Source organism: Talpa occidentalis, unplaced genomic scaffold, assembly GCF_014898055.3.
Source record: "Talpa occidentalis isolate TD23 unplaced genomic scaffold, MPIMG_talOcc4v2.1 talOcc4.16, whole genome shotgun sequence".
Classification (NCBI taxonomy): domain Eukaryota; kingdom Metazoa; phylum Chordata; class Mammalia; order Eulipotyphla; family Talpidae; genus Talpa; species Talpa occidentalis.
The window spans coordinates 17,465,169-17,490,351 of NW_023601653.1; the positions used below are offsets into that span (position 1 = coordinate 17,465,169).

A 25,183-nucleotide genomic window follows, 5' to 3' on the forward strand; every position below is an offset into this window, starting at 1 on the left:
CTGGGTCCTAGCTGAATGTTAGAATATGGACTTAAGATGAGGCCGAATATGTATATTTACATATTCCCTGCGTTTGACTTGATCATAAGAAATCACAAAGGCCTGTGCAGAAGTGGCAAGCTTCTGAAAGGGCGTGTGGAACCAGAAATGTTGCCCCATTTGGCGGAAATGACCTATCGGCAGCTTCATGTGACAAGATTTGCTGGCGTGTCTTGTTTAACGGGGTTTATAAATTGATAACATTAGAAATTTTGTGAGCTAAAAGTTTTATCATCTTTAGTTGAGAACATAGACTGTTCCAAATCACGGGGACAAGGAATATGAAGTATATTTAAAATTATAAAGTGGCCATAGGAAATTAGAAATAATAGCACACACTAATATCCTTTATTATTTTTTTAGTATCACGCACGGATTACTTTTCTAATTTTAAATACTTAATTTTTGAATTTTAGCTTTGGCGCTAATTCAATAAATTCTTGAGAGCAGATAATCTTACACTTTGCTATTCCTCCTCCTTGCTCACCTACCTATACGGTTCACCTACTTACACGTACTCAGAATACGCAAAATCTTTATATGCCCAATATTGAGTTCTTAAGTGGTGTCTTGTTTCTAAAGAATCTTGGCGCTGGAAAGGATTTTCGGAATCGATCATTTTAGATGAGTTAACAGAAACCCCCAAAGAAATCTCTACTTGGGGAAGCCTAGTTCAGGTGAATTGCCCACCACATTCCCAGCTTTCTAAATGCAACCTCCTCAAAATTCGTAATTTATCAGGTCTATGCTTCCCGTAGAAACCTACCGCACATTTTCAGACAATGTGAAGTAGCCGCTCTGCGGAGCGCCACCTCCGCGCATGCGCAGAGCTCCCCCCGCCCCGCACCCCCCCGGAAGCGCGTGCGTGAGAACCTTCCGCGGTCGGCTCCCTGCGGCTCGAGCGTTCGCTTCCCGCCGGAGCATTTTTTGCGGCGCACCTGCGAGGCTGGGTCTGCGGGCAAGATGGAGTTAGTGCAGGTCCTGAAGCGCGGGCTGCAGCAGGTTTCCGGCCACGGCGGTCTCAGCGGCTATCTTCGCATTTTCTTCAGGTAAGCGTCCTTGCTCTCGCGTCGGAGCTGGCCTTGCGCCGGCTAGTTTCTTGAAAAGGAGACGGCCTGGGTCACCCTGAGAGCCCACAGCTCTCGTCAAGGGCAGCCGGCCTTGGCTGCGCCTGACCCGGCCCCGGCCGGGGGGGGGGGGTGTCCCGGGGGCAGCCCCAAAACCCGCTCTGAAGACACAGCCGTGACCTGGAGACAGGGGACCTGGGCTGCATCCTTGCCTTGTTTCTTGGAGAATAGTCAAGATTGCGAAGCGTTGTGTGACCTTGGGAAAGTTTTATTTCCCCTTCACTCGCCCTCGGTTTCCTTTTCTGTACGGTAAAGCTTTGAACCAAGTCATAAAATTGTCCCTATTAGTTCTGACTTTCGTTGACTAGGATAAGCAAATCAGAGTCGCATGCAAGAGCCAGGGGACATTTAAACCATCTTAAGATGAAAACCTTGACTCCCTGATAGCCTGAAGTTTTTTGCTAACTTAGTGTCTCATGGCCTGGGATAGTAGACAGGAGTCTTGTTATTTGACGACATTGCTTATATATTTTGAGCGTGATTTGGGTCAATTCAGCTTTTGTTTTGGAAGGTGGTCCTCATACTTTATTTACACTTGTGTTTTGAACAAAAAGCCATTTTTTAAATCTCTTTTCGGCATTCACAGGGCAAATGATGTGAGGGTCGGCACACTAGTGGGTGAAGATAAATATGGAAACAAGTACTATGAAGACAACAAGCAATTCTTTGGTGAGTACCTTTTTTTTTTGGTATGAATATTGAGATTGGGATTTGATTTGACTCTGTTTTCCATAACATACAAGGAGCTTTTACAGAGCACTTGTAAAAAAATGAGAAACTCAGTAGAAAAAAGGAAAAAGATAATTCCCTGGAAAACAAAATTACTTGACAAAGGCATGAAAAGACACTTACCCTCATTTGTAATTACAGAATTGCAGTTAAAAAACTTGGCCTTTGGGCCTCCCTGGTGGCGCAGTGGTTGAGCACTGGGTTGCAAAGCTGCCAGCAGCCTCTGCAGTGCAGGTTCGGTCCCCGGCCACCAGGCGAGGGTCCCACATGGCGCACAGACCTCTCCTGCCCCGCCCACTGCTCCCCTCAGCAGTGTACTTCCTTGGTCTGCCTGCTCTGCTTTCCCCTCTGGCTCTGATGAATTCTCTCACCCTCGCGTGCTTCTGACTGTACCCAGTGCTTGTATAAATAAATAAATAAATAAATCTTTTAAAAAACAAAAAAACTTGGCCTTTTTTCATCTATACAATTTTGAAGTTCTTACCAATCTAATAAATCCTGATGTAGAGAAGGGCTATGGGACTTTATAAGATAATGCAGTCTTTTTAGAAGACAATTGGTAATATTTGTCAAAATTTACACTGCACATGTCCTTTGTCCTAGTATTTCTACTGAGAATTTATTCTGCAAATAATCTTGCAAAACACAGACATCTATTGCAGTGTTGTTTTAGTAGTATATTCAAGAATGCACACCTGAAACTCATAATATTCTAATTTAATGTTATCTCAGTTAAAAAAATACACAAATAAAATCACCATTAATGTTTATCAATTTTATACTAATGAATTACATGGGAGTTTTTTTGGGTTAGTTTGTTGCTATTAAGAATGGCATCAACCTTTAAATTCTATATAGATGGATGTCATAGATGTGTGTAACGTGAAAAACTCCAGTTGCAGAGTAATGTTTGATACCCTCAAAGGGAGCAAATATATACTTTTTGTATGCACATTTAATTTTGGAAGGTAACACAATAAACAAGTACAATTAGGTCACGTACAGTATTCAACATTCTCACACTTTATAACTTTGTGACCTATGAAACCTTTCCCATAGTTTCTTTCATTTACCTTCACATTCCCCTGCCTCATTGGATTATGTTTTCCTTCTGTTGATTATTTTCACTATTGATTTCTCTAACAGAAGAAACAAATCCTGACTGGAATCTTTATTTTCTTTAGTAAGGTCATGTTTAAATACCATTAGTTGTTAAACATTGACTGTACGTTTATGTAGGAAAATTGTAAATTCAGATTACCTTTTGCTTTTTGGTTTAAAATTTATTATAGGGGTGAATTTAATATTCTCTTTTTGGTGGTCAGGGGCAGTGAAGAGGGGTAGAAGGAATTTATTTTTATTGGGTACTTATATACCCAATATTGAATTAGGTATATGCGTATGATATTTCATTTTCATGCCAATCTAAAGATGTCAGTATAAACATCTATTTAAATAGATTTTTAAAAAAAGAGACTTAAATAATTTGCTTTAATCAACTGATAATAAGCGACAAAGTCTTATTTTAATCTATTCTGCCCAAGTTAAGGACCAAATAGAAACAGTGTTGTATTAGGCCCCTAATTCTTCCATGTAAATTTGTTAAATAATTAGTGTAGCTATACTATTTTGATGACATGAGCTGTCTCTTATAATCATCATATATTCATTTATATTTTATATATTCATCATTTCTGAAAGCATCTCTAATGGTCATTTTATAATATTTATATGGAAACATAATTCAAGTATGATTGCTGTGGATACATTTTTCTTGTCTGAGTCACAGGAGGCGCACTTTCTCTAATGAATAGCTTGAATTGCCAGGAACACGTTACCTGCCTTCTCTGTTACTCTTTTGGTGGGGTAGCTAGGGGAGAAGCAAGGGTTCACCACTCTGGGAAAAGCCCGCTAACTCCCAAAGAGTGAGTCTCAGTCTGTGCTCAGGGACTTTGTTATGGCAGCCATCAGGTTGTTGATGAAAGCTTGTCACAGACTTCCTGGAGCTCACCTTCACTAATATGCAGATGGAACTATTAAATTTCTCTGATGTAAGAGCATATAAAAGTCTTATTAAGATCGTCTTCTTTAATGTTAGCATTTATGCTTTTTTTTTTTAACTTAAGGTTTTCTGTATTTCCTTACATCTTTCTAAATGTTTATCTTTCTACCCAGGCCGTCACCGATGGGTTATATATACTACTGAAATGAATGGCAAAAACACATTCTGGGATGTGGATGGAAGCATGGTGCCCCCTGAATGGTAAGCCAAGCCAACATTTTATTTTATTTGGCAATATGTTTCATTAAACAAATACTTATTGAATATTTATTTATAAAGCTGTCATTGGTGTTCTGGAAACATCTCTTGTCCCAGCTTCAATAGCTATGCGATAAGTTATCCTAAAACTTAGAACCTGAAAACAATAAAAAGTATCTCTCATCATTTTTGTGGGCTAGGAGTTCAGACAAGGTTGCCGAAATGGCTTATCTCTGTTTCAGGATACCTGAAGCCTCAGATAGAAGGGTCAAAAGCAAGATACTGGAATTATCTGAAGATTGGTTTAGTCAGTGCATGGTATTTAGTCCTGGCTGTCAGCTGGGAGCTGGGACTTAGGGCTGGATTATTTTCACACAGTTTGAGATTCCTGAGGCAAGTACTTGTACTCTGAGAAGGCACCAGACAGAAGCCATATTGCTTTATTTGACTTATTCTTGGAAATCATCCAACATCAGTTCCACATTCCATTGATTAAGGCAATTAGAAAACTGCCCAAGTTCAACAGGAGAGAACATAGACCCTGTGTCTTCATAGACATGTATCAACATCATATTTTATGTTGGATATGTAATGGTGTGGAGAGTTTTACTCAAACTGTCTGGGACTGCCTCTTGAAAGATGAGAACTGCAAAATTCCTTAGATGTATAAAACTATGATTTTGTAACATACCTATTTTGTAGTGAAATTCTAAGTGCTCTTGAATGACCAAATTTTGTATAAAATGTTTCAAAATAAATTTATTATATCTATTTCATAAATTGCTGAACTAAAACTATGTACTTGATATAGAGTTAACTCTGTAGCTCCTTTTTGGTTGGTCTAGTGTAGAAAATTTCACCAAAAACCTAAAAATAAGTTAACTGACATTTTATTTTGGTTGAACTTGGTCATTACAAGTTTTGGGCCCTATTAATAGAAACTGGAATAATCTGAATATTCACTTCCCTTCTAAGGATTCAATTAAAAACCCAAGCATGGAACACAAATGAGTGAAATGCAGATGTGAGAAAATGAGTAGTGGAACCTGTAATAAACTGAAAAACACATCTTGCTTCAAAGAGGGCAACAGCCTTATTCATCTGTTACCAATTCCATTAGGTGAGAACTCAACCAAGGCTTTCTCTAGATAGGATTTTTCGAAAGAAAGTGGAAATTTGTATCTCCTTGCGAAAGCTCTTGTTTTTTAAGTGTAAAATTTTTTAAATATTTGTGACTTTAAATGTAGCACTATCCAGTGGAACTTTCTGCAATGATGGAAATCCTTATCTCTGCTGGTGGTGCATCTACCAACCATATGAGGTGCAGAGCACTTTGAATGTGACTAAGGAGGCATTCTTTTTATTTTATTTAATTACACCACTTGATTGGACAGAATTTTTTTTTAAACTTTTCATGAGGTAAACAAAACATGTTTGTAAGATTTCATCTACAACCAGTTTTCAACCTCTGGTCTACTTTTGCTCTTAACATGAGAAAGCAGCACTGATGCTACATTTGTGGCTGGATTTTGCCCTCTTTTTAATGGGGAATAGTAACCTATGGCGGTTAAATTCTGAAGAGGTATGACTGAGGTGTCCCTTTTCCAAAAGGACATTCTGTGTGTCAGGAGCACTATTTGAAACCATTGTCTTAAAGTGGACTGTTGACTTTAGAAGGTGAGATGCCCTTCTAGTTTTGTTTGCTTGGTTGTTTTTTGGGTGGGCTTGGTGGGCGATGTGGGAGGCTGTGGACTGGCTTCTTGAGATTGATGACTGTCTTCTTCAAAGCATTCATCCAGCGTTATGCCTTGGATCTATATTTTGGGAGATGGCATGCGATGAGAGCGTAGATCACCTCTATCACTTGATTAGGAAACTGATTTAAATTATGTGAAATGAAACACATTTAAATAATAAAATGGTGAAAAAAATCTGAAAAGATAAAAGTATTAGTCATCTAAGCAAGTCCTTTTATATGATCTAAGATCACATGAAAAAGAAGTTAAAAGCTGTAGAGGATAACATGACTCTGGTAGGTGCCTGAGGGCAAGTGAGGATACAAAGCTGAATTTCTCTGTGGAGTGGAGCCTTCTAAGGGCTAAATATCTTTGATGGCCCTTGTTTCTAAGGGAAACAAAGGTGTGTGATGAGTCTTTGTGGAGAAAGTAGTGTTGGACAAGCTCAGTTGTTGTTTCTCCCATACCTCCCCCACCCCCCTTACTGGGTATAATTCATTGTAGAATTCTGAATCTGCATATTTTTGCCTTTGATTTGACCCATGAATAAATTTGAAATTGGGTTGTTTTATCTTTAATTAGTTTACATATAATGAATAACACATACAATTTATCAACTTTATTCATTCAAATAACTACTGCACACCTACCAAGTGCCAAGAACTATTGTACAACAATGAATAAAGCTAATTCTTGCTGAGTCAGAAAAACAAATGTCTGATGTATCTTAGACAACAATAAATGCAAAAAAGATAATATGAAACTGGCATTTGTAAAGGAGCAATAGAAGGGTCCGGTGACTTTTCTATAGAGGTTAGCCAAGACTTCTTTGAGAAAGTGACTTTTGAAGAGGGAAGGCAGCAAGCCAGGGGAAGGTGGAAAGAGCTTTAGACATCGGGAACCCCAAGTCCCCAGCCCTGTGTATTTGAGATGTACTGCTTGTGTTCAAAGAATAGCAATTCAGCCAGTTTGCCTGGAATGGAGTGAGTATGGGAAAGATGTTAAGAAATGAGGTAGGAGAAATAACTAAGGCCCAGATCATATAGGTCTTGTAAGCCTTGATAAACACTAACTTCTTTTGTAAATTTCTTTGAAAGGTATGGGAAGGTAAGGTGGGAGATGACCTACTTCACAATTTTTTAAAATTGGGAACATCCCAAACTTTCTGAAAAGTTAAAAATATTTGGATGATTTCAAAGAAGTTGCTGAATTGATGTCCTATCACTCCCGAGCACCTCAGGGTGTAGTTTTACAAACAAGGGTATTGTGCTACATTAACCTTCAAAGTGAGGAAATGAGTGATACACCTCTACCAGCTAATTTTCACATCCTATTCAAGTGTCATGATTTGTCCCTGTCCTTTATAGCAAGAAGTTCTAAACACACATTTCATACGGGCTTCATTTCTATCTTTAATCTCTTTCACGCTGAACTGGTTCCTGAACTTTTATTTTCATGACCATAGTACTTTTGAAAATTACAGGCTGGTTATGTTGAAGAAGGTCTCTCAGTTTGGGTTTGTCCAGTATTTCCTCATGACTAAGTTCTGGCTCTGCCTCTTTGGCAGAAATGCAACAGAAGCAATGTCATGCTCCTCTTCTTGCTTTATATTAAGTGGCACACAATTTTGATTTGGCCCATTACTGGTAACTTCTGTCTCTGTATTAGCTAGGTTTCTCCACTCTAAAGATACTCATTTTGCCTTTACATGCTAGTTAATTTGCATTTTGTGGGGAGATACTTTGAGATTATCCCATCACTCATCATGTAACAGGGTAAATCCCCAGGGAAAGGGGAGGTTCCAGGTTCCCTGCCCCACCCAAGGAAGGGTAGAGCTGAGCAGGGAGGAGAAATTAGAGAAGACAGTGAAGGGGAGGGAAGGGGATCAAGGAGGAGACCTGGAGGACGCACTTGGAACAGAGAGACAAGTGAAGAAGCAGCGCTTGCTCCCTGGCCTTGGACTTGTACCAGGAACTTGGGGGACATAGAAAGAGACATTTGAAAGTGACCGAGACGTGGGCGAGAGACCCGTAGTGAGGTGACAGTAGCAGCCTTAATCTTGACTTGGGTTTTGACTTTGCTCCTTTCCTTCCAGACTTGCCTGGTCCCTTTTACCCCTTTTCTAGAGGTTCTCGCCAGAAGGTGCCTTAGACTTCTAGCAAGCCTTTGGGCCTCAGTGGTACTGCTTTGGGCCAACCCTGTTTGGCTGGGCATTTTTCCACGAAGGGATGGGTAACTTTGGGTGCTTGATTTGGAAACTATATATTTTTTTCTCTTTCTCTTCTCTATATTGCACACTACTTGAATTAAAGTTATTTTCCATTAAGTCTTACCCACTAGAATATGTTTTGTCTTGATGCAGTGGATGGCAGAACCCATTTAGAGCAGGCAGGTTTGGGGGTCCCGAGGTGCCTTCTGCCCTGTAACAGACTTTCAATCATCTCACTTGTATATATGCGTATATATCAGTATCAATTCCTATTTTAGTCAGTGGGTTATATATAATCCATTACTATAACTGGTCCTTGTATTGCTCAAATTGAACTCAATTTGACTAATAGTCACCCATTCAAGATGCCTTTGGGGCCCTTTCGAAATGTCCCCATCATTCTTGAAGCACATTCTTGCTTGCTGACAGCAGATGTACCAGGTTCATCATATATTTTCCCTGTCTTCCCCATGAAAACAACCATTTGTCTGAGAGGCCCTGTGTGTTTGTTTTGTTTTCTTGCTTGCTATTTTTCAGTGATGAGTAATATTTGGAAACTAAGATCTGAATGCAAGGCACGTTCATTGTTGGGGGATCCGTGCTCTCAGGCCTTCTTAGTAAACATGGTAGAGACTATATGGAGAGAGAGAGAGAGAGAGAGAGAGAGAGTGTGTGTGTGTGTGTGTGTGTGTGTGCGCGTGTGCGTGCATGAGCGCCTGCATATTTGTTTCTGTATCTTTATCATTTTGTCTGTATATATTGAAAAACCACGAATCCTCAGCAGTGCTATGGATTCCATTCCAAACCACAGTTTATGTTCTGATTTTCTCCGTTTCCATATTTATGTTGTTTCTGAATATAGTTACTTATTTGATCAGTTCCTCTGTATGTGATTAAGATTCTATTGCTGCTACTCCCCTTCCCCATTGGACTCCCTCCTTACCTCACTTTGTCTTCAGCACCACACACCAGGTTGCCACCGTCTTCCCCTGCCTGTGTGGAGACCCTTTCCTGGTGCAGGCTCTGACACTCTGAACGGACTATTGCAGTGTTCCTTCCCACACTTCATGCCAAGCATAGATGCCTACTTTGGTCAGCCTCAGCTAATTACTTTTGGGTTCTGGTTTACATTTTTTCAGTATCACTATGGTTGTTGTGAAGAATAGCGGAAGGGGACAGTGTGGATGCAAGCTCACCATTCAGGAAACTATCGTATGTAGATGTTTGGGCAGGAGATGATAAAGACTGGACTTGAGTGCTAGTGATGCAGTTTATGAGATTTGGGATTGTGTCAGTTAGGTGTACCTGTGTAAGAGATTATCTCAAATTTAGTTTAAATCAACAAACATTTTCTTATTATTTCGATGGGTAAGGAATTTTAGAGCAACTTAGCTGGATACGTGTGGTTTAGGGACTTTCAAGGGACTTACCAGATACTGTCTATGGCTGCAGGCATCTCAAGGTATGACTTCGAAGGACCTGCTGTCAAAGTCATCCACGTGGCTATAGACCTCAAAAGTTTTATTTCCAAGTTCTTTCTTCTGGGCTTCTTCACAGGACCACCTCATGATACAGGAGATGGCTGAGCAAATGATCGGGGAATGAGCAAAAGAGAATATGTGAGGTGGATGCCAGTCTTTTTAAACCTATTCTCAGATGTGGCATCCCACATTTCTGCTGTCTTCTCTTTACTAGAAACAAGTCAGTAAGTGTAGCCCCTTCAGTAGTCATTAATTCTAGCCTTAACCAAGGATGCTTGAATACCAGGAGGATGTTGTCATGGAGACCATCTTAGAAGCTGCCTGCTGCAGGGATATATTTTAAAGTAATATAGAGTCAACGGGATTTGCTGATGGGTTAGATTTTTAGAGAGAAACGAGTACATGATGATGTTAAGATTTTTGGTCTAAACTACTAGTGGTACCTTTACTGACATGAGGGAGACAGGGGAGGAGGGGGAAGCAAAATTGGAAGAGGTAATCAAGAGTTGTGGGCCTCTCTGGTGGTGCAAGGGGTTAAGTCGCAGCACTATGAAGCTTTCTGTTTTTGTTTTTTTTTAAGGTTTATTTATTTATGCATACAAGAACTGGGGTACAGGCCAGAGGCGTGGGAGAGGCGGTGAGAGAATTCGCCAGAGACAGAGTAAGGAACAGAACAGGCAGACTGACTGAAATATACTGCTGAGGGGAGCAGAGGGTGAGACAGGAGAGGTCTGCTGCGCCATGTGGATAGTTCTCGTGCCGGCGGGGATCGAACTCATGCTGCAGAGGCTGCGGATAGCTTCACAGTGCTGTGCTGTGCTGTGCTTAACCCCTTGCACCACCAGGGAGGCCCACTATGAAGTTATCTTTAGTCACTGAAGCACAAGTTCAATCTCCGGCCGGGTTGCTGACCCACTTGGCGCAGCAGACCTCTCGACTGTCTCACCCACTGCAGTGCATTTCGGTAGATTTGCCTGTTCTTCTCCCCACTCTTTCTCTGGTGAATCCTCTCAACCCCTGCATCTCTGGCCTGTACCCCAGTTCTTGTATGCATAAATAAATAAATATTTTTTTAAAAAAGAGTTGTACTTTGTTCTTGTTAGATTTGAATGCCTGTTAGACAACCAAGTGGGTATGGCAGCTAGACGGTTGAAAGCACTAGCCTTCAGGTCAGGATAAAGGTTAGTGCTAGAAATAGGACGTCAGTGTGATTTTTACCTAGTACAGAATACAATTTAACTTCATAAATTATGGGTGAAAGGGTTAAGAGAGTCTGATCTTCAGTTAAATGCCTAGCACTGTTACCCTAGAAACCAGATTAGATTGCACCAGCTATATTGCTAGGTAAAAGTGATCCTTGAATGGTGAACTGCATCTGGATTGAGAGGAAGGATAAATACCTGATAAGTTAACTAGCTGTGTTTGGGGTTCTCTGAGTGTTGCTGCTCTTAGGGGCCTGCATGTTCCTCATGAGAATGGGAATCCTGAAGGTATGCTTGTGGAGTTGTTAGAAATGTTAGCTTTTGTGGCATATGAAGCTTTTAAATAGGGCCGCTCCTACTCCTGCCTGTTGTGGCTCTCATCTGCCTTGAACCTGTCCTTTGTTACCTAGGAAGTCAGAGAAAATAGCTCCTAGATGCCAGCAAGAGGAACACATGATGCCCAGTTGGCAGGTGTTTTCTGTCTACTGACCTCTGAGTCAGCTGGTGCTGCGTCTGACTTTTGGTAATCTATGGGTCTGTTCAGTAACTGCTTAATCTCCTCCAGAGAAGGGTTTCCCTTCAGAAGCATCAGTGGTTTTAATTGAGTCAAGGGATATCTTTGGTGGACTTCTGTGGCTAAATGTTCTTTCATCTTGTGGGAAAATGAGAATTCTTGTGGGAAAATTATTTCACTTTGTCTTGTCTGAAAGTCTTCATTTCTTTAAATCTCTCAGCAGCCAATAAGGCTACTAGGTCTACCAGTAGATAAACAAGAGGTGAAGTGCTGGTGAGAATGTTTGGAGTAGGTAGTGGAGCTTCAGATGCCTTAAATAAAAAACGTACTGCCTAGAACCTAGCACTCTACTCAGCTTACTGACAGTTCATTCATTCAACAACTAGTTATTGAGCTCATTCTGTGTGATGGATTTATACATTCACATGGTAAACAAAAACTATGGTGCTTGTTCTTTTGAAGTGTATAGTCATTTATACTGTACTATAACTTAGAGTTTGTTGTCTTTCTTTGTTGTAATATTTTAATTTTCTTATAGTTTATTCTCTTATAGGATCAGAAATAAGATTTTAATTTCTTTAGGAATTCATTAGTTTAACTTGATTGAATTATACTCAATTATCAGTCAGTTACCAAAGAAACTATAAAGGTTGTTTTTACAACACTTTTGATTGCCCTTTATCTTTGTTTCAAGTTAGCAATTGCTACCATCTATTAATATACAGTAACGCACAAAAGTTTTTTTTTTCAATTTTGTGGCAGTTAGCTTTTGCATAGAATTAGTGGCAGATAAATCAAGTAAGTAATTCGTATCTGCATGAAATTTGACGAGACAAAATGTTGTTGCGGTCAAAGGTTGAAAGTTTGGGCTATTTTATGCACAATAATATAAAATTACTGTTTTTACTTACATCAGAAGAAGCAAAGATGCTTTTTGTGGTTTGAAATATAACCCTGAAATCCTTTGACTCAAGTTTAAAAAAAAAAAATGGCTTGCCTAGATTTTTCTCTACTGTGTATATACTTTTTTCCCACTTGGTGGCACCTTTTGTCCATTTCTAAGTAACATGTCTTTTCTCGCTTAGTGTAGCACACTAATCTCTCCTCATGTATTGATTTTTTTCCCCCTCAACTAATACATAAATACATTCTTTTAAAAACAATATCATGTTGAAAAGTTTCTTTTCTAAAAAAAATAATAATTTTATCATTGAAGGTTTTTTCAGGGTCATGATGAAAATGGCAAATTGCTTTGCCCTTATAAGATTGATTCCTTTAGGACAATTCACATCATTATAGTCAGCTCTTTGGGAAGACGTTGTAGAGTAGGGTGGCAGGTGGTGGAGGGATTACTTAAGGTGATAGTATAGACTCCAATGTGATACAGAGGTTTGGGTTTGAAAGATTAGATGGATGGTAGCACTGTTCATTGATATGGGAAGACTGGGTGAAGGGACGTGCGCGCACGCACGTGTGTGTGTGTGTGTGTGTGTGTGTGTGTGTGTGTGTGAGAGAGAGAGAGAGAGAGAGAGAGAGAGAGAGCGCTTGGAATTTAGAAGCATCTCTTTGGATGTAGTAATGATCAGAAATCCAAGAGAAACAATACTGTGTAGATGTGAGTCTGGAACTTAACACAGAGGTAAAAAGAATGAGAAATAAATAGCAAAGTAAGAGGAAAAGCAAGAGAAATTAGCTTTTCAACAAATGTGGGAAGACTCCCAGTGTTGATTGTTATTGAGTAAGATTAGGACAGAGAGGTATCCCTGTTGATTTGACAATATGAGCTTCTTTGAATCTAAATAGAATCTGTTCTTTAAAAAAATGTGGCGAGATCAGAAAAGGATCTAGCAAGGATGGGGACAAATCACATAGCCCCCCTTTTTTTTAAGAATCAAGAATTTTATTTATTTTTATTTTTTTACATCATTGTTCATTTTAAAACAATATTTTCGTCCCCCCACCCCCTCAGGTGTAGTCCCCATAGTTTCCTTCACCAGTTGCACCCATGCACCATCACTAATCTAGCCTTTTAAGACACAACCATGCTTAACATTTGGCATATTTCCTTTAATTCTTTTAAATAGTTTTTTATGTAATTCTGTTCATAATACTTGGTTTTATTTTGCTTTTTTTCTGTGTTATAAGCAGCTTTCTAACTTACAAAATAATCAATGCAGTCACCATTATATTTTTTTACTGATTATAAAACTATACAATTGTTACAAGAAAACATGGGAAATCCAGAAAAATACCAAGTAGAAACAAGCTAATTCCTTGGCCCAGAAACAAGCATTGTTAACATTTCATTCACTGACTGAATGAACATTTGAGGCTATACTTTCTAGTAGAGAAGGAATATTTTTAGGGGATCACAATGTGAAAAGAGATTGTTTATTGGTCATGCATTATTTAAAATAAATAACAACAGATATAGCTATATATGTGTGTATACTTCCATCTATGGATATATATATTGATTATACACAATATTTTGTTTGTTTTCCCATTACCTTGATTCAGTATATCATAAACATTTTCCAATTGCACTAAATAAATTCTATTTGTCAGTTTGAGGTTTTCAGTTTCTTAAGGGCTTTATTTGTGTAGAAGAGCTTAATGGCAGTTTGGATTTAAAATTAATATTCTATTTATTGCAGCCACACGTGTGTGTGTGTGTGTGTGTGTGTGTAAAAGAACTGGAATACAGGCCAGAGGTGCGGGCGAGAGGTGAAAGGATTCACCAGAGACAGAGTGGGGAACAGAATAGGTGGATTTACTGAAATATACTGCTAAGAGGAGCAGTGGGCAACACAGGAGAGGTCTGCTGCGTCATGTGAGTCAGCTCCTTGGCTGGGGCTCAAACTCTGTCCATAGTGGTGATCACTCTGAGACTTAACCCCTATTCCACTGGGAGGCCTGCAGCTGCAATTTTTAAAAACTGGATGTGTTCTTAAGCCCTGGGGTACATTTGTAAATAGGATAATAATATTAGTAAATTGAATATTTTTTTTTTCAGAGAAATAGAGAACAATAATTTTCTTTTGTTCTTTGATGAATGTTTGATAAACTCTAATGGAAAGGATTAAATTCTCCTAAACAATTATCTCCATTTGCAAGTTTTGTTAATTATATCACTTTAAGCATTTTAGGTGACATTTATAAATGTAAATTATTGGATTTCTTCTCAGTATCTTTAAATGTGCAATGTGAGTAGAGAAACAGACCTATCAAGTGAAATGTTCCAAAGCGCTTAAAGACTCGCTCAAGCCAGAAAATGTAAGGGTCATCTTCACAACTATTCTTTCTCTAATATCCTGTCCACCAGAAGGTTCTTTTTGCTTTCTTTTCTTCTTTTTTTTTTTCTTAAAAGATTTATTATTTATTTTTATACAAGAACTGGGGTACAGGCCAGATGCGCTGGAGGGTGAGAGAATTCACCAGAGACAGAGCGGGGAACAGAACAGGCTGACTGAGGAAATACACTGCTGAGGGGAGCAGTGAGTGAGACAGGAGAGGTCTGCTGTGCCATGTGGGATTCTCGCAGGCCAGCCAGGATGGAATCCGCGCTGCAGAGGCTGCAGACAGCTTCACAGTGCAGCGCTCAACTGCCTGCGCCACCAGGGAGGCCCTGTTGCTTTATTTTCTAAACATCCCACATCTGATCACTACCTCTATAATGTTACCCTATTCCAAACCACAATCATCTCTTACCTGGATTTCTGTAATTGCCTCCCAGTTGTCTGATTACAGTAACTAGCAGCACACTGGTATTCTCCACATACTAAGTGATTAAAATAGTTACTTTTTTGCCACAATTCTTTGACACATCTGCTTTATTTTTTAAATCATATATATATAATATATTTTTTTATTTATGCATACAAGAGCTGGGGTACAGGCCAGAGACGCGGGGTAAGAAGATCCACCGAGACAGGGTGGAGAGCAGAATAGGCAGACTGAGTGAAATATGCTGCTGAGGGGAGCAGCGGGCAAGACAGGAGAGGTCAGCCTCACCATGTGGGTTTCTCCCTGGCCGGCCAGGGATTGAACTCATGCTGCAAAGGCTTTTGTTTGCTTCATAGTGTGGTGCTTAACCCCTCGCACCACCAGGGAGGGCAATCATATTTTTTTAGGTAATGTTGGTATACACCACCATATGATTCAGGAGTATAGGTTCACACCTCTTTAGATGTATGTTACCACACACACACACACCACCAAGGCACCCATAATCTAGAATGATTCTTTTAAAGTATGAAGCAGGTCTCAAAAATCTCTTCTCAGAGCTATCCATTGGTTTCTCCTCATAGTAAGAATTAAAATCCCATCCTCAACAACATACAATCTGCACAGCTTTATGGGATCATCTCAACCCTGCCAGGCCCTGTTCACAGGACTTCTGACTCTTGAATTAGGGACATTAGCCTTGCTTTTCCTTGGACTGTGAGCACTCTCACACCTCAGCGCTCTGCAGTAGCTGTTTTCCTAGATGAGACCTGGCTTTCACGTTTGGTTTATTCAAGTGCCTGCTACAGCGGCTCCTCAAACTCCGCCACCTAAAAGAGCCCTGTTCTCTCTCACTCTGTCCCTTTTCCCTGCTCCAGTTTTTCCCTTGTTAGCATTTAATCTCTGCCTGGTGTTTTATTATATATAATTTAATCTATTATTTCCCCAACTACCATGATTGTTGTTGATAAGAACTTTGTTCACTGTTGCAAGTGCCTAAAACAGTCTAGGACATATTAGTTACTCAATAAATACTTGTTGAATGGATGTAGATGAATTATTTTACTTCAAACAGCTGTTATTTTACTTATTTAGATACAATATAAAATACTTTATAATATGAAAATCTTATGTTTGTCACTCCTTTTGTAGTTTTTGTATAAATTTAAAGCTGGATTTATCTCTGAATTCTATTCTTACTTGAAACTGTCCTTTTTAATACTTTGTCATACTGAATTACTTGTTGCAGTTTTTAAAAATATTCCCCTAAATAAATTGCTACCTGTCAAAGGCAGAGAATATTATCTTCTTTCTTTTGGTGTGTTTGCTTTTGCAGGCAGTGGGTAGCTGTTCTGTAAAACACCTTTTGGTTCCCATACCCCTTCCCCCCATGCATTCTTTCTTTTCTAATTGTATTGTTTTTTATTTAAATATCCTTGAATTGAATTGAAATGAATGCTACCTGGTACAGTAGGTTGCAAGATTCTTTACAAAAAAGATTCTAACTAATGTTGGCTTTATGTTTCGCTCTAGAAAATCAGAATAGCCAAAGACTTTTAAAATACTACAAAACTGCATGTTTAGTCAGATTGCCTGTGTTCCAGAATGTTACATTATAACCTTTTTTCTGTTAATGTGTATTATAAGCAGAACAGATTGTTTTGATTATTTTAATTAAACTTTTGTTTAATGTGTTTCATTTACTATTGCTCTTGATTCCAGAATAAATCCTTTTGTGCCCAGATGTCAGGGCATAGAACATGGTAGACATAGTCATTTGTAGAATTTTTGAAGTTTTTAGATAAAAATGGCAGTTTGACTCTCTTCTGTGTAACTTAAGTGAGTGACATTGCATTTGGAATTGACATAGAAAAAAAAAATCGTTCAGATGGACTGCAAGAAACTATATGCCCCTAAAGCATTTGAGTACTTTAGAGAGTGATTTTTTTTTTTTAATGGTGGCTTACATATGATAACCTGGGGTTAGAAGTAGAGAGAACCTATTCATAGTTTCAAAGTAGATGAAAGGTGATGGGCAGAATTTAAAAATCATCTCTCATTGGTTTGGGTTAGAAGAAAGATTTTTCTTTTCAACAGTTTTTTTCCCCTTAAGTTTTAGATATCTATTGGTATAAATCCCAACACAATACACCAACTTGATTTCATGCATATAGAGGAGAAATATTTCCTGGTTACGCTGAAAATTGTTTGAATGGCTTTTGGAAGACATTATTTTAAGCAGCTTTATAGTGAAATATTTCCCTTGGGAGTCTGGACCTTCTTTCTTCAGTTTGCTGTCATCTATGTTCACTGACTAGAACTTGTGTTGCTCATGAGACACAGTTTGTTCCTAGGCTCTGGATTACTCTTTCTGTCCCACTGGCATCAGAATTGAATTAATCCAAACACTTGACCCACAGCGTGGCCTCTGTACCTCAGGCTCCAATCTACACAGAGGGTCAAACTCAGATGCTCCTTGACCTGACTTAAGGAGCTGGCAGCATGGTTCCAGGAGAGGCCTTGGGCGGGAAGGAGAGAGCAGACATGCAAGGCCCAGGAGGAAGTCTCTGCTAGCTTTCTTTTATAAAACAGTACAAGTTCATTATAAAAACTTAAGGAATTAGGGCTCCCCTGGTGACCAGGGGTTAAAGCTCAGTGCTATCATTGCTTTAGCCTGAGTTCAGTCCCCAGCCAGGGAGTTGACCCACATGGTGCAGCGGACCTCTTCTGACTCTCCTGCTGCTCCCCTCAGCAGTGTATTTCATTCAGTCTGCCTGTTCTTTTCCCCAGTCTGTCTCTGGTGAATCCTCTCACCACATATACTGCAGCACTTGTATGCATGAATAAATAAATCTTTAAAAATAATAAAAACTTAAGGAAATAAAAGTAATCTATTACTACTACAGAGACAAATTTGATAGACTTCTGATACCCCTTTTCTGTATGCATGTATAGCCTGTTTTTGTTTAATGCGAGTGGGCTTTTTGAAAGGGCATCCTGGGTTTGAATCTTACCTCCAGCAACTTGGGCAAATTATTTAAACGCATGGTGCCCCATTTTTCCTCCTTTATTAAATTAAAACAGCGTCTATTTCATAAAATAATCTTATAAAGATTAAATGAGTTTAATATTTGTGAAATGTTCAGAACAGTGACTTATAAATGCTATCCAAGTATTTGTGAATAAATTAAGTTAACTAGCTTTTTACAATAACAAATAATGAACATTTTCACAAGTCATAAGATACACTCCATAGTGCAATTTTTAAGGATGCTTTAGTCTTCTGTCATTTGGATATGCCATGATTTATTTAAATATTCCCTATTATTCTTGGTTTTGTTCTTTCGTGCTTTTTACTGATAGAAATAAATCTGTAGTCAGTCCCTTTTATGTAAGCATTTGTCCACACATCTTCCTTCCTGTTCTTTGACGCACTTTTTCCTTTTAAAAAATTGAAAATAGGAGAGACCTCTTATGAGATTTATTTCCATGAGTTGGGTTGTAATTCTGATTTAATATCTTTTTTCCAATTATTTTGATTTAATATCTTTTTTCCAATTTCAATATATTTGAATGCTGTATTTTTCCAAAACTGTAGTATATTTTTATTATAATTATTCTTTTCTTATGTATTTATAACTTTTTGTCTGTCAGTCTCCTTTTATTTGCCATCAGGTTTAAGAAAATTTATATATTGTTGTTTAAAATAATAACTGATTGAAGTGGGTCTGTTGCCAACTACAGAGTTTTCTAGGCATTGCTGTCTTATTGACATCTTTAATTGATTAGAATAAAAGTAGCCAAGCTGAAAATTTTGCAACAACTCTTTAGTGTAGAAATCTACACAGTATGGTTTCTTTAGCTTTTATTTAATACTAATAACAGAAGGGTTGTATTAGCCTAGATCAGTATAAACATTTTCCTGTTTCCTAGTTGTTCTTTGTATTGCCATAATGAGAATAAAGTATCCTTGACTCTTGTTGGTAACCTTGCTAGATAAATATTTTCAGGTTTCCTTTTTTTTTTTTTTTTTTTCATGAGCATTTACTATTTCTTCATTTCCTCACTGAAGTATCTGAACAGGCATATGTAAGCTCTAGAGTGTGGTTCCTTAAATACCATTTTAACCTTTAGTAGCCTTGACAGCACTTATTTGAATAAATTTTTCTTTAGTTACTTAAGCTGACTCAATAGATAAAAGTTAAATATTTCTGCTGTGCCTTAAGCTTTATATAACAGCCTTAGATTTGAAAGCTAAATCCCTCCTTTGTGTGGCTAATAGAGTCTGTCTGGCCACCAGCCTCTCACAGGTTTCAGAGCTGTTTCATGTTAATAGTTGTGGTTTATTGTTCCAGATCACATTGCCAACCCCTGGTTTCCTTTGGAGGATGTAAGAAAGACACCAGCCCAATGTATACAGACTTCTTCATTGTGTTAGCTGTTCGTGATACAGTTGTTCTTTTTTTTTTTTTTTAAGATTTATTTTATTTATTTATTTATTTATATAAGCACTGGGTACAGTCAGAAGCACGGGAGGGTGAGAGAATTCACCAGAGCCAGAGCAGGGAGCAGAGCAGGCAGAAGGACCGAAGCACACTGCTGAGGGGAGCAGCGGGCGGCAGGAGAGGTCGGCGCGCCATGTGGGACCCTCCTCCGGTGGCCGGGGAGCAGCCGGGGAGCAGCCGGGGATCGAACCGGCGCTGCAGAGGCAGCGGGCAGCCTCGCAACCCAGCGTTCAACCACTGCGCCACCGGGGAGGCCCTGTTCCTAGGCACAAATACAGCAACAGTAATAATATTTTATGTTACAGGTTTAAGCCAGTTCCCTAGCTGTATCTGTCAGTTACTGCTAGCAAATATTCTTAAACTTAAAGAGTGTAATACATTTTCCTCATTCACTTTAGTCTTAGTTATTTTACAGGTATGTCCACTTGCCCTTTTTCTTGTAGCAAGGCAATTGCTTTTTTCCCCCTCCTTCCACTTCCTCATAGGGTCATCTCTGTCTTGCGAGCTTTGAGTCTTAAGCTATTTTGAGGAAGCTTGGCTTCCTGCTCTGTTCCACTTTTATCTTTTGGACTTTGATTTTGCCTTTCTCTGTCATTCACAGCAGAATCCCTATCTCTTCCCTTCTTATGCTACACCCAGCTTCCTTCTTCCTTCTTCAGACCAGATTTCTGGCACCTTCCAGCAAGTGTCCATTGAAATTAAATTATTAAAGATGTAAAACTGAAACACTTGTAAACTTTGGGCTGTGATTTAGTATTTTTCATATAAGTAAATTTCAAAGTGTTAGGCTTAAGCTTGAATGTAAGATGCCTGCAGAGACCCTCTTCTCAACAGGAGCCTGACTGGGTTTCAAACTAAAGCTTCATCAGCCAGAGCAAGCCGAGCATACTAAAAATCCAGAATCAGGCTCTAGCATGTAATAGTAATACTGTATTCATCAATTCTGAAATCTGCTTTTACATCTAAAATTAGAATGAATATTGTCTAAACAGTGTCATAATTTGATTGGCACTTTTTCTTTCCTAGAGACACATAAAGCAATGGCATATCTTAAAATTGATGGTGCCCTGGATTTGATGAAATATGGTACTAATAATAGCCTTAACTATCATCTATTGAATACCTAGTATTTGTGGCAATTTTTCTAGGTGCTTTATATTCAATCCTTAAGCATCCTTAGGAAGTAAGATAATGAAAAAGCTCAGGCATAGAAAAGTTTAGCTAATAAGTCATGGAGCTGAGATGAGAGTTCAAGCAACAAAATACTTCCAGAGTTGCCCTTGCCACCCTTCCCCCACAGTGCTATGCTTCCTCTTCATAATGGTCTTTTTTTTTCCCCCTTTAAGGCACCGTTGGCTTCACTGTATGACTGATGATCCTCCAACAACAAAACCACCTACTCCTCGTAAATTCATCTGGACAAACCATAAATTCAACGTGAGTGGCACTCCACAACAATATGTACCTTATTCGACCACTAGAAAGAAGATTCATGAGTGGGTCCCACCTTCAACACCTTACAAATAATAGCAGAAACAATATAAACATGCAAAATATGGGACTTTTCATGTAACTACACTTTTACTGATTATTAAGTCAATTAAAATTGTTTGATTATGCAGTGTGACCGTTGCCTTTTTGCCCTTACCTTATCATTCATCAGCTACAAATGGAATCTTAAAAACATGGTAATTGAAGTCACCTTCCAAACCAAGAAGGCTGCCTGGTCCACAGTTGCTCCTCGTGGTGTCTATGCTTTGCCATCTACCTCACTATCACAGCTGATTGATAGAGGAAGACCTCAAACTGCTCTGAGTTTAACAGGTGTTTTCTTATGGGCATATGAAACTTGGAGACTCAGAAGCTAAGAGTAATCAGAACTGGATGGCTTTTGTGGTAGCTCTCTAGGAAGGTTATCAGAGATTTATTATTTCCTGAGTTTTGGTTCTTTGATGGTTTATTTGGATCTCTGAACTATCCCAGGATCCATTCCAATATATTTTTATTTCTTTAAGCTGACTAGGGTTATTGATTTGTTGTTGTTCACAAACAAAAGAACTTCAGCTAATATCCAGATTGGTTCCAGAGAATGAGTTGTAGGCAAAAGACTATCAAAGAAATGTGGGATCTTAGAAATCAGTTGTGTCTGGGTAAGATAAAAGGCAGTGTTCAACCATCTGTATTCTGGATGGAAAATTAGCAGCTTCAATGATCAAACTGCGTCTAGATAATGCCCTTGGTCACCAGGATCCATGAGCCCTGTGAGAATAAGTCTATTGGATACTGTTTAGTAGTCACCACAGAATAAGTGATTTCAAAACAAAAACTAGGAAACAGAGTCTAATGGTTGCTTTCAAGGCTACTAGACAACATAAGTGCAAGAATGAACCTTGATTTCAAATCTTAATACAAGATAATGAGTGAAACTCAGGGCAGCTAGATAACTTAGTTAACCTCTTCAGATTTCTTATATGGGAATTAAGGGGTAGAGTAGCTTAGTATAGGATAATCTGGAAGGAACTAGGATGCCCTTGGCTGTACATTTGAGTCATCCAGGGCATTTTTTTAAAAACCTCCCTTTCCTCCCCTCAACTGGTAATCCCATTTTAGCTGAGAATTGTGAACTATTCAGCTAAAAAAAAAATCAGCGCACCAAACTATTTCTTTTGAAACTCTTTCTCATTCATAAGAAACTAAGTTTTGTCATAACCTAACTGCTGAGTATGCCTTAGCTGGATCAGGTTGAATTTGTTGCCCTCAGGAAATGCAATATTCAGTGTGCTATTTGGGGCAGCTGTCTGGAGTTTGCTGTTTGATGAGTATAGAACAGGACCAAACACTAAAAGCTAGCCTGAATTAGATTGTCCAGAGGAAGAAGGTAGAAAGAGATGGTAATGAGGAAATGATCTGACCCGCAGCAATATCTCACTGTGATTAAGTAATCTTAGGGCCTCTAGGAATGAAAGCAATGGGTTTTCAGTTTTAACCTGATTAAAAAAAACAACAAAAAACAAACTCAACTTTACAGGTCTAGGTAACAAAGACACTTGATTCAAACTAGAATATCAGTTTCTTAATTCTTAGACCTAAGTTAATTCTCAGGACCAAATGTCTTGAATTAAGTGCTGTGCTATAATAATATAAGTGTACTATACATCTTCTACCCCGCTGCTTCTTCAAATGATATGAATTAGAAATATCCAGAGTTTTTAGGAATCTCTGGATACTTGCTCCAAGTTAGCACCAGCTTTGGAGGGATTGAGTATACTGTGACCCATTGGTTAGAATAGAGGCTTGAGAGCCAGAATGGACCCCATTTCACTGTACACTGTAATCCCACTGGAGCACTGCAACATTCCCCCACCCCAAAACCCCCATTTCACAGTTCATATCCTAAGTGTAGGTGGGACAGGTATCCTTTACAGAATCTTAACATTGGTTTCCTGCCCCAAGGAATAATCTTCCCTGTGGTGGAAGAGCCAAGGGGAGATCATTAGAGCCTTCTCTCCCTACCAAAATAATTAGTGAAAACGTAACATATCTCTGGAGTAATTACAGAGGTTAATGCAACCACCAAAGAGTCGAAAACTACAAATGTGGTCATTTCTGTCATCTCACCAAATAGTCTTCCATTTGACCAGTGAGAAAGATGAATGGTTCTGGAGAATGACAGTGAATTCTATAATAAAACTTAATCTTGTGGTCTGAATTATAATTGCTGTATATGAAATAATACCCTTATTGGAGCAACTTTGTTTCGCTTCTGCCATTTATTTATATTTGGTCTAGCACTGTATTTTTACCCATTTTGTTTGTGGAGCCCACTAGCGATTGTTTTCTTTTACTTGGTAGAGACAGAAATAGTTTTATAACTATGTCCCATGGATATCAACTCTAGTGATTTGCTACATGAGGACATTTGCTGCATTAGTCCACTATTGATACAGAGCAGGAAATACCAAATTGGCTAGTGCCTTGGTAAAGATACTGTATGCTAAAGATAGTCTGGATCTCATGGGAATATAGGGACTTGAGTCCTTAGTAAAATTCCCAGGGATTCAGTGGTCTCCCCATGTTGAAATAGCCCTTCTACACCTTGCCTATTCAACTAAGATGGGTACAGTACCTTGTGGTGTCTAGGATATTAGACCCAGCATATAACATGTAGGTGTTTTGCACTTACTTTCTAGGTGACCTGAAAAGATGGCAGTGCAAAAACAGTCTCTAGGTGACCCAGGCTACAGTCTAAGCAGTTCTGCTTCTCAGCCCTCTCAAAGTATCTGGAAGATCGTGATGCTTACCAAAATCAGAATCAAGTCTCACCAGGAGAGTCACAAAAGATGCCCACAGGATTTTGCAGTAAGGCCATGCCCCCTTTAAGGAGATTGCTATTTTCCTTTTGAGAAAACAGTTCCACTTCCTACTAGCATTAGGAGACCATGGGATGTCAGGTGCTAGCTACCTACTCATAAAGTAGCATTTCAGTAGTACTCCTTTATGTAGCACTACTTCATCTAGTAGGTCACCTAGACCTAGTAGATAGGACCAGTGCAGACTAAGGAGGCATGTTAAATTTGTGTGAGATTTCTCCCCATTCTGTGCTCTTAACTACCCTATTTCTGAACTTTGCTGTCACCAGTCTTTCCCTTGCCTTCATAGCGTTATTGGCCAATTAGCTTGTAGCTGTCGAAAGTATGCACTACCAGCTGGATGAGTACTTTCGCACACCACAGCCCCTATGAGCAATTGTCTTGAAGGAGAGCAGAGGGCAAATCTCAGTAGGTAGGATTTCAGGCAATGCCTTTTATCATATACTTCAACTTGAAGGAAACATGATCTGTGTCAGTCTCTATAACCAGTCACTGGCTAGATGGTCAGAGACTTGAAAAGAACAACCTTGATAATTGGTGTGGTGCAGAAATAGAACAACAACAAAAAAATCACAAAATTTATACGAAAGACCCCCCCCCCCCGCCAAATAGCTAAAATGATCCAGAGGAAAAAGAACAAAAATGTAGGTATCATACTCTTCAACTTCAAACTACACTGCAAAATGATATTAACTAAAACAGTATGGTATTGGAATAAAAATAGACATGGTGATCAATGGAGCAGAATTGACATATACAGGACAACTAATTTACAACAAAGGAGTAAAGAACTTACAGTGGAGCAAGGGAAGTCTTCAATCAATGGTGTTGGGAAAACTGAACAGCCAGGTGCAAATGAATGAAACAACCACTAACACAATACATAAAAAATTCAAAATGGATTAAAGACTTGGATATAAGATCTGAAATCATAAATTACACAGTAGAAAACAGGCAATATACTATTTGACATCAGCCCTAAGAGATGTCTTTAGGAATTTGACTCCAACCTCAAGGAAGATAAATGCAAAAATAGATAAGTGGTACTACAACAAACTAAAACAATGAAAAAAAAACTCATCAAAATGAAAAGACATCCTGATGAGTGGGAGAAGATATTTGTAAAACACACATCCAACATGGGGTTAATATCCCAAATATAAAGAATTCATACAATTAAGCAACAACAACAAAAACAATGAGAAGATATTCTGAATAGACACTTCTCCAGAGACATAAAGAAGGTCAACAGGCACATGAAAAGATGTTCACCCTCTTATTATGT

The 25,183-nt window shown here is 38.8% G+C and overlaps 1 protein-coding gene across 1 annotated transcript; it reads left to right on the forward strand.

The window, feature by feature from the left end:
- Positions 1-933: 933 nt before the first annotated feature.
- On the forward strand, positions 934-21,142 carry NDUFA12 (NADH:ubiquinone oxidoreductase subunit A12). Its single transcript, XM_037513858.1, has 4 exons — positions 934-1,088; positions 1,753-1,835; positions 4,071-4,158; positions 20,875-21,142. The coding sequence occupies exons 1-4, from the start codon at positions 1,003-1,005 to the stop codon at positions 21,053-21,055; spliced, it is 438 nt and encodes a 145-aa protein (XP_037369755.1). The 5' UTR covers positions 934-1,002; the 3' UTR covers positions 21,056-21,142.
- The last annotated feature ends 4,041 nt before the right edge of the window (positions 21,143-25,183 follow it).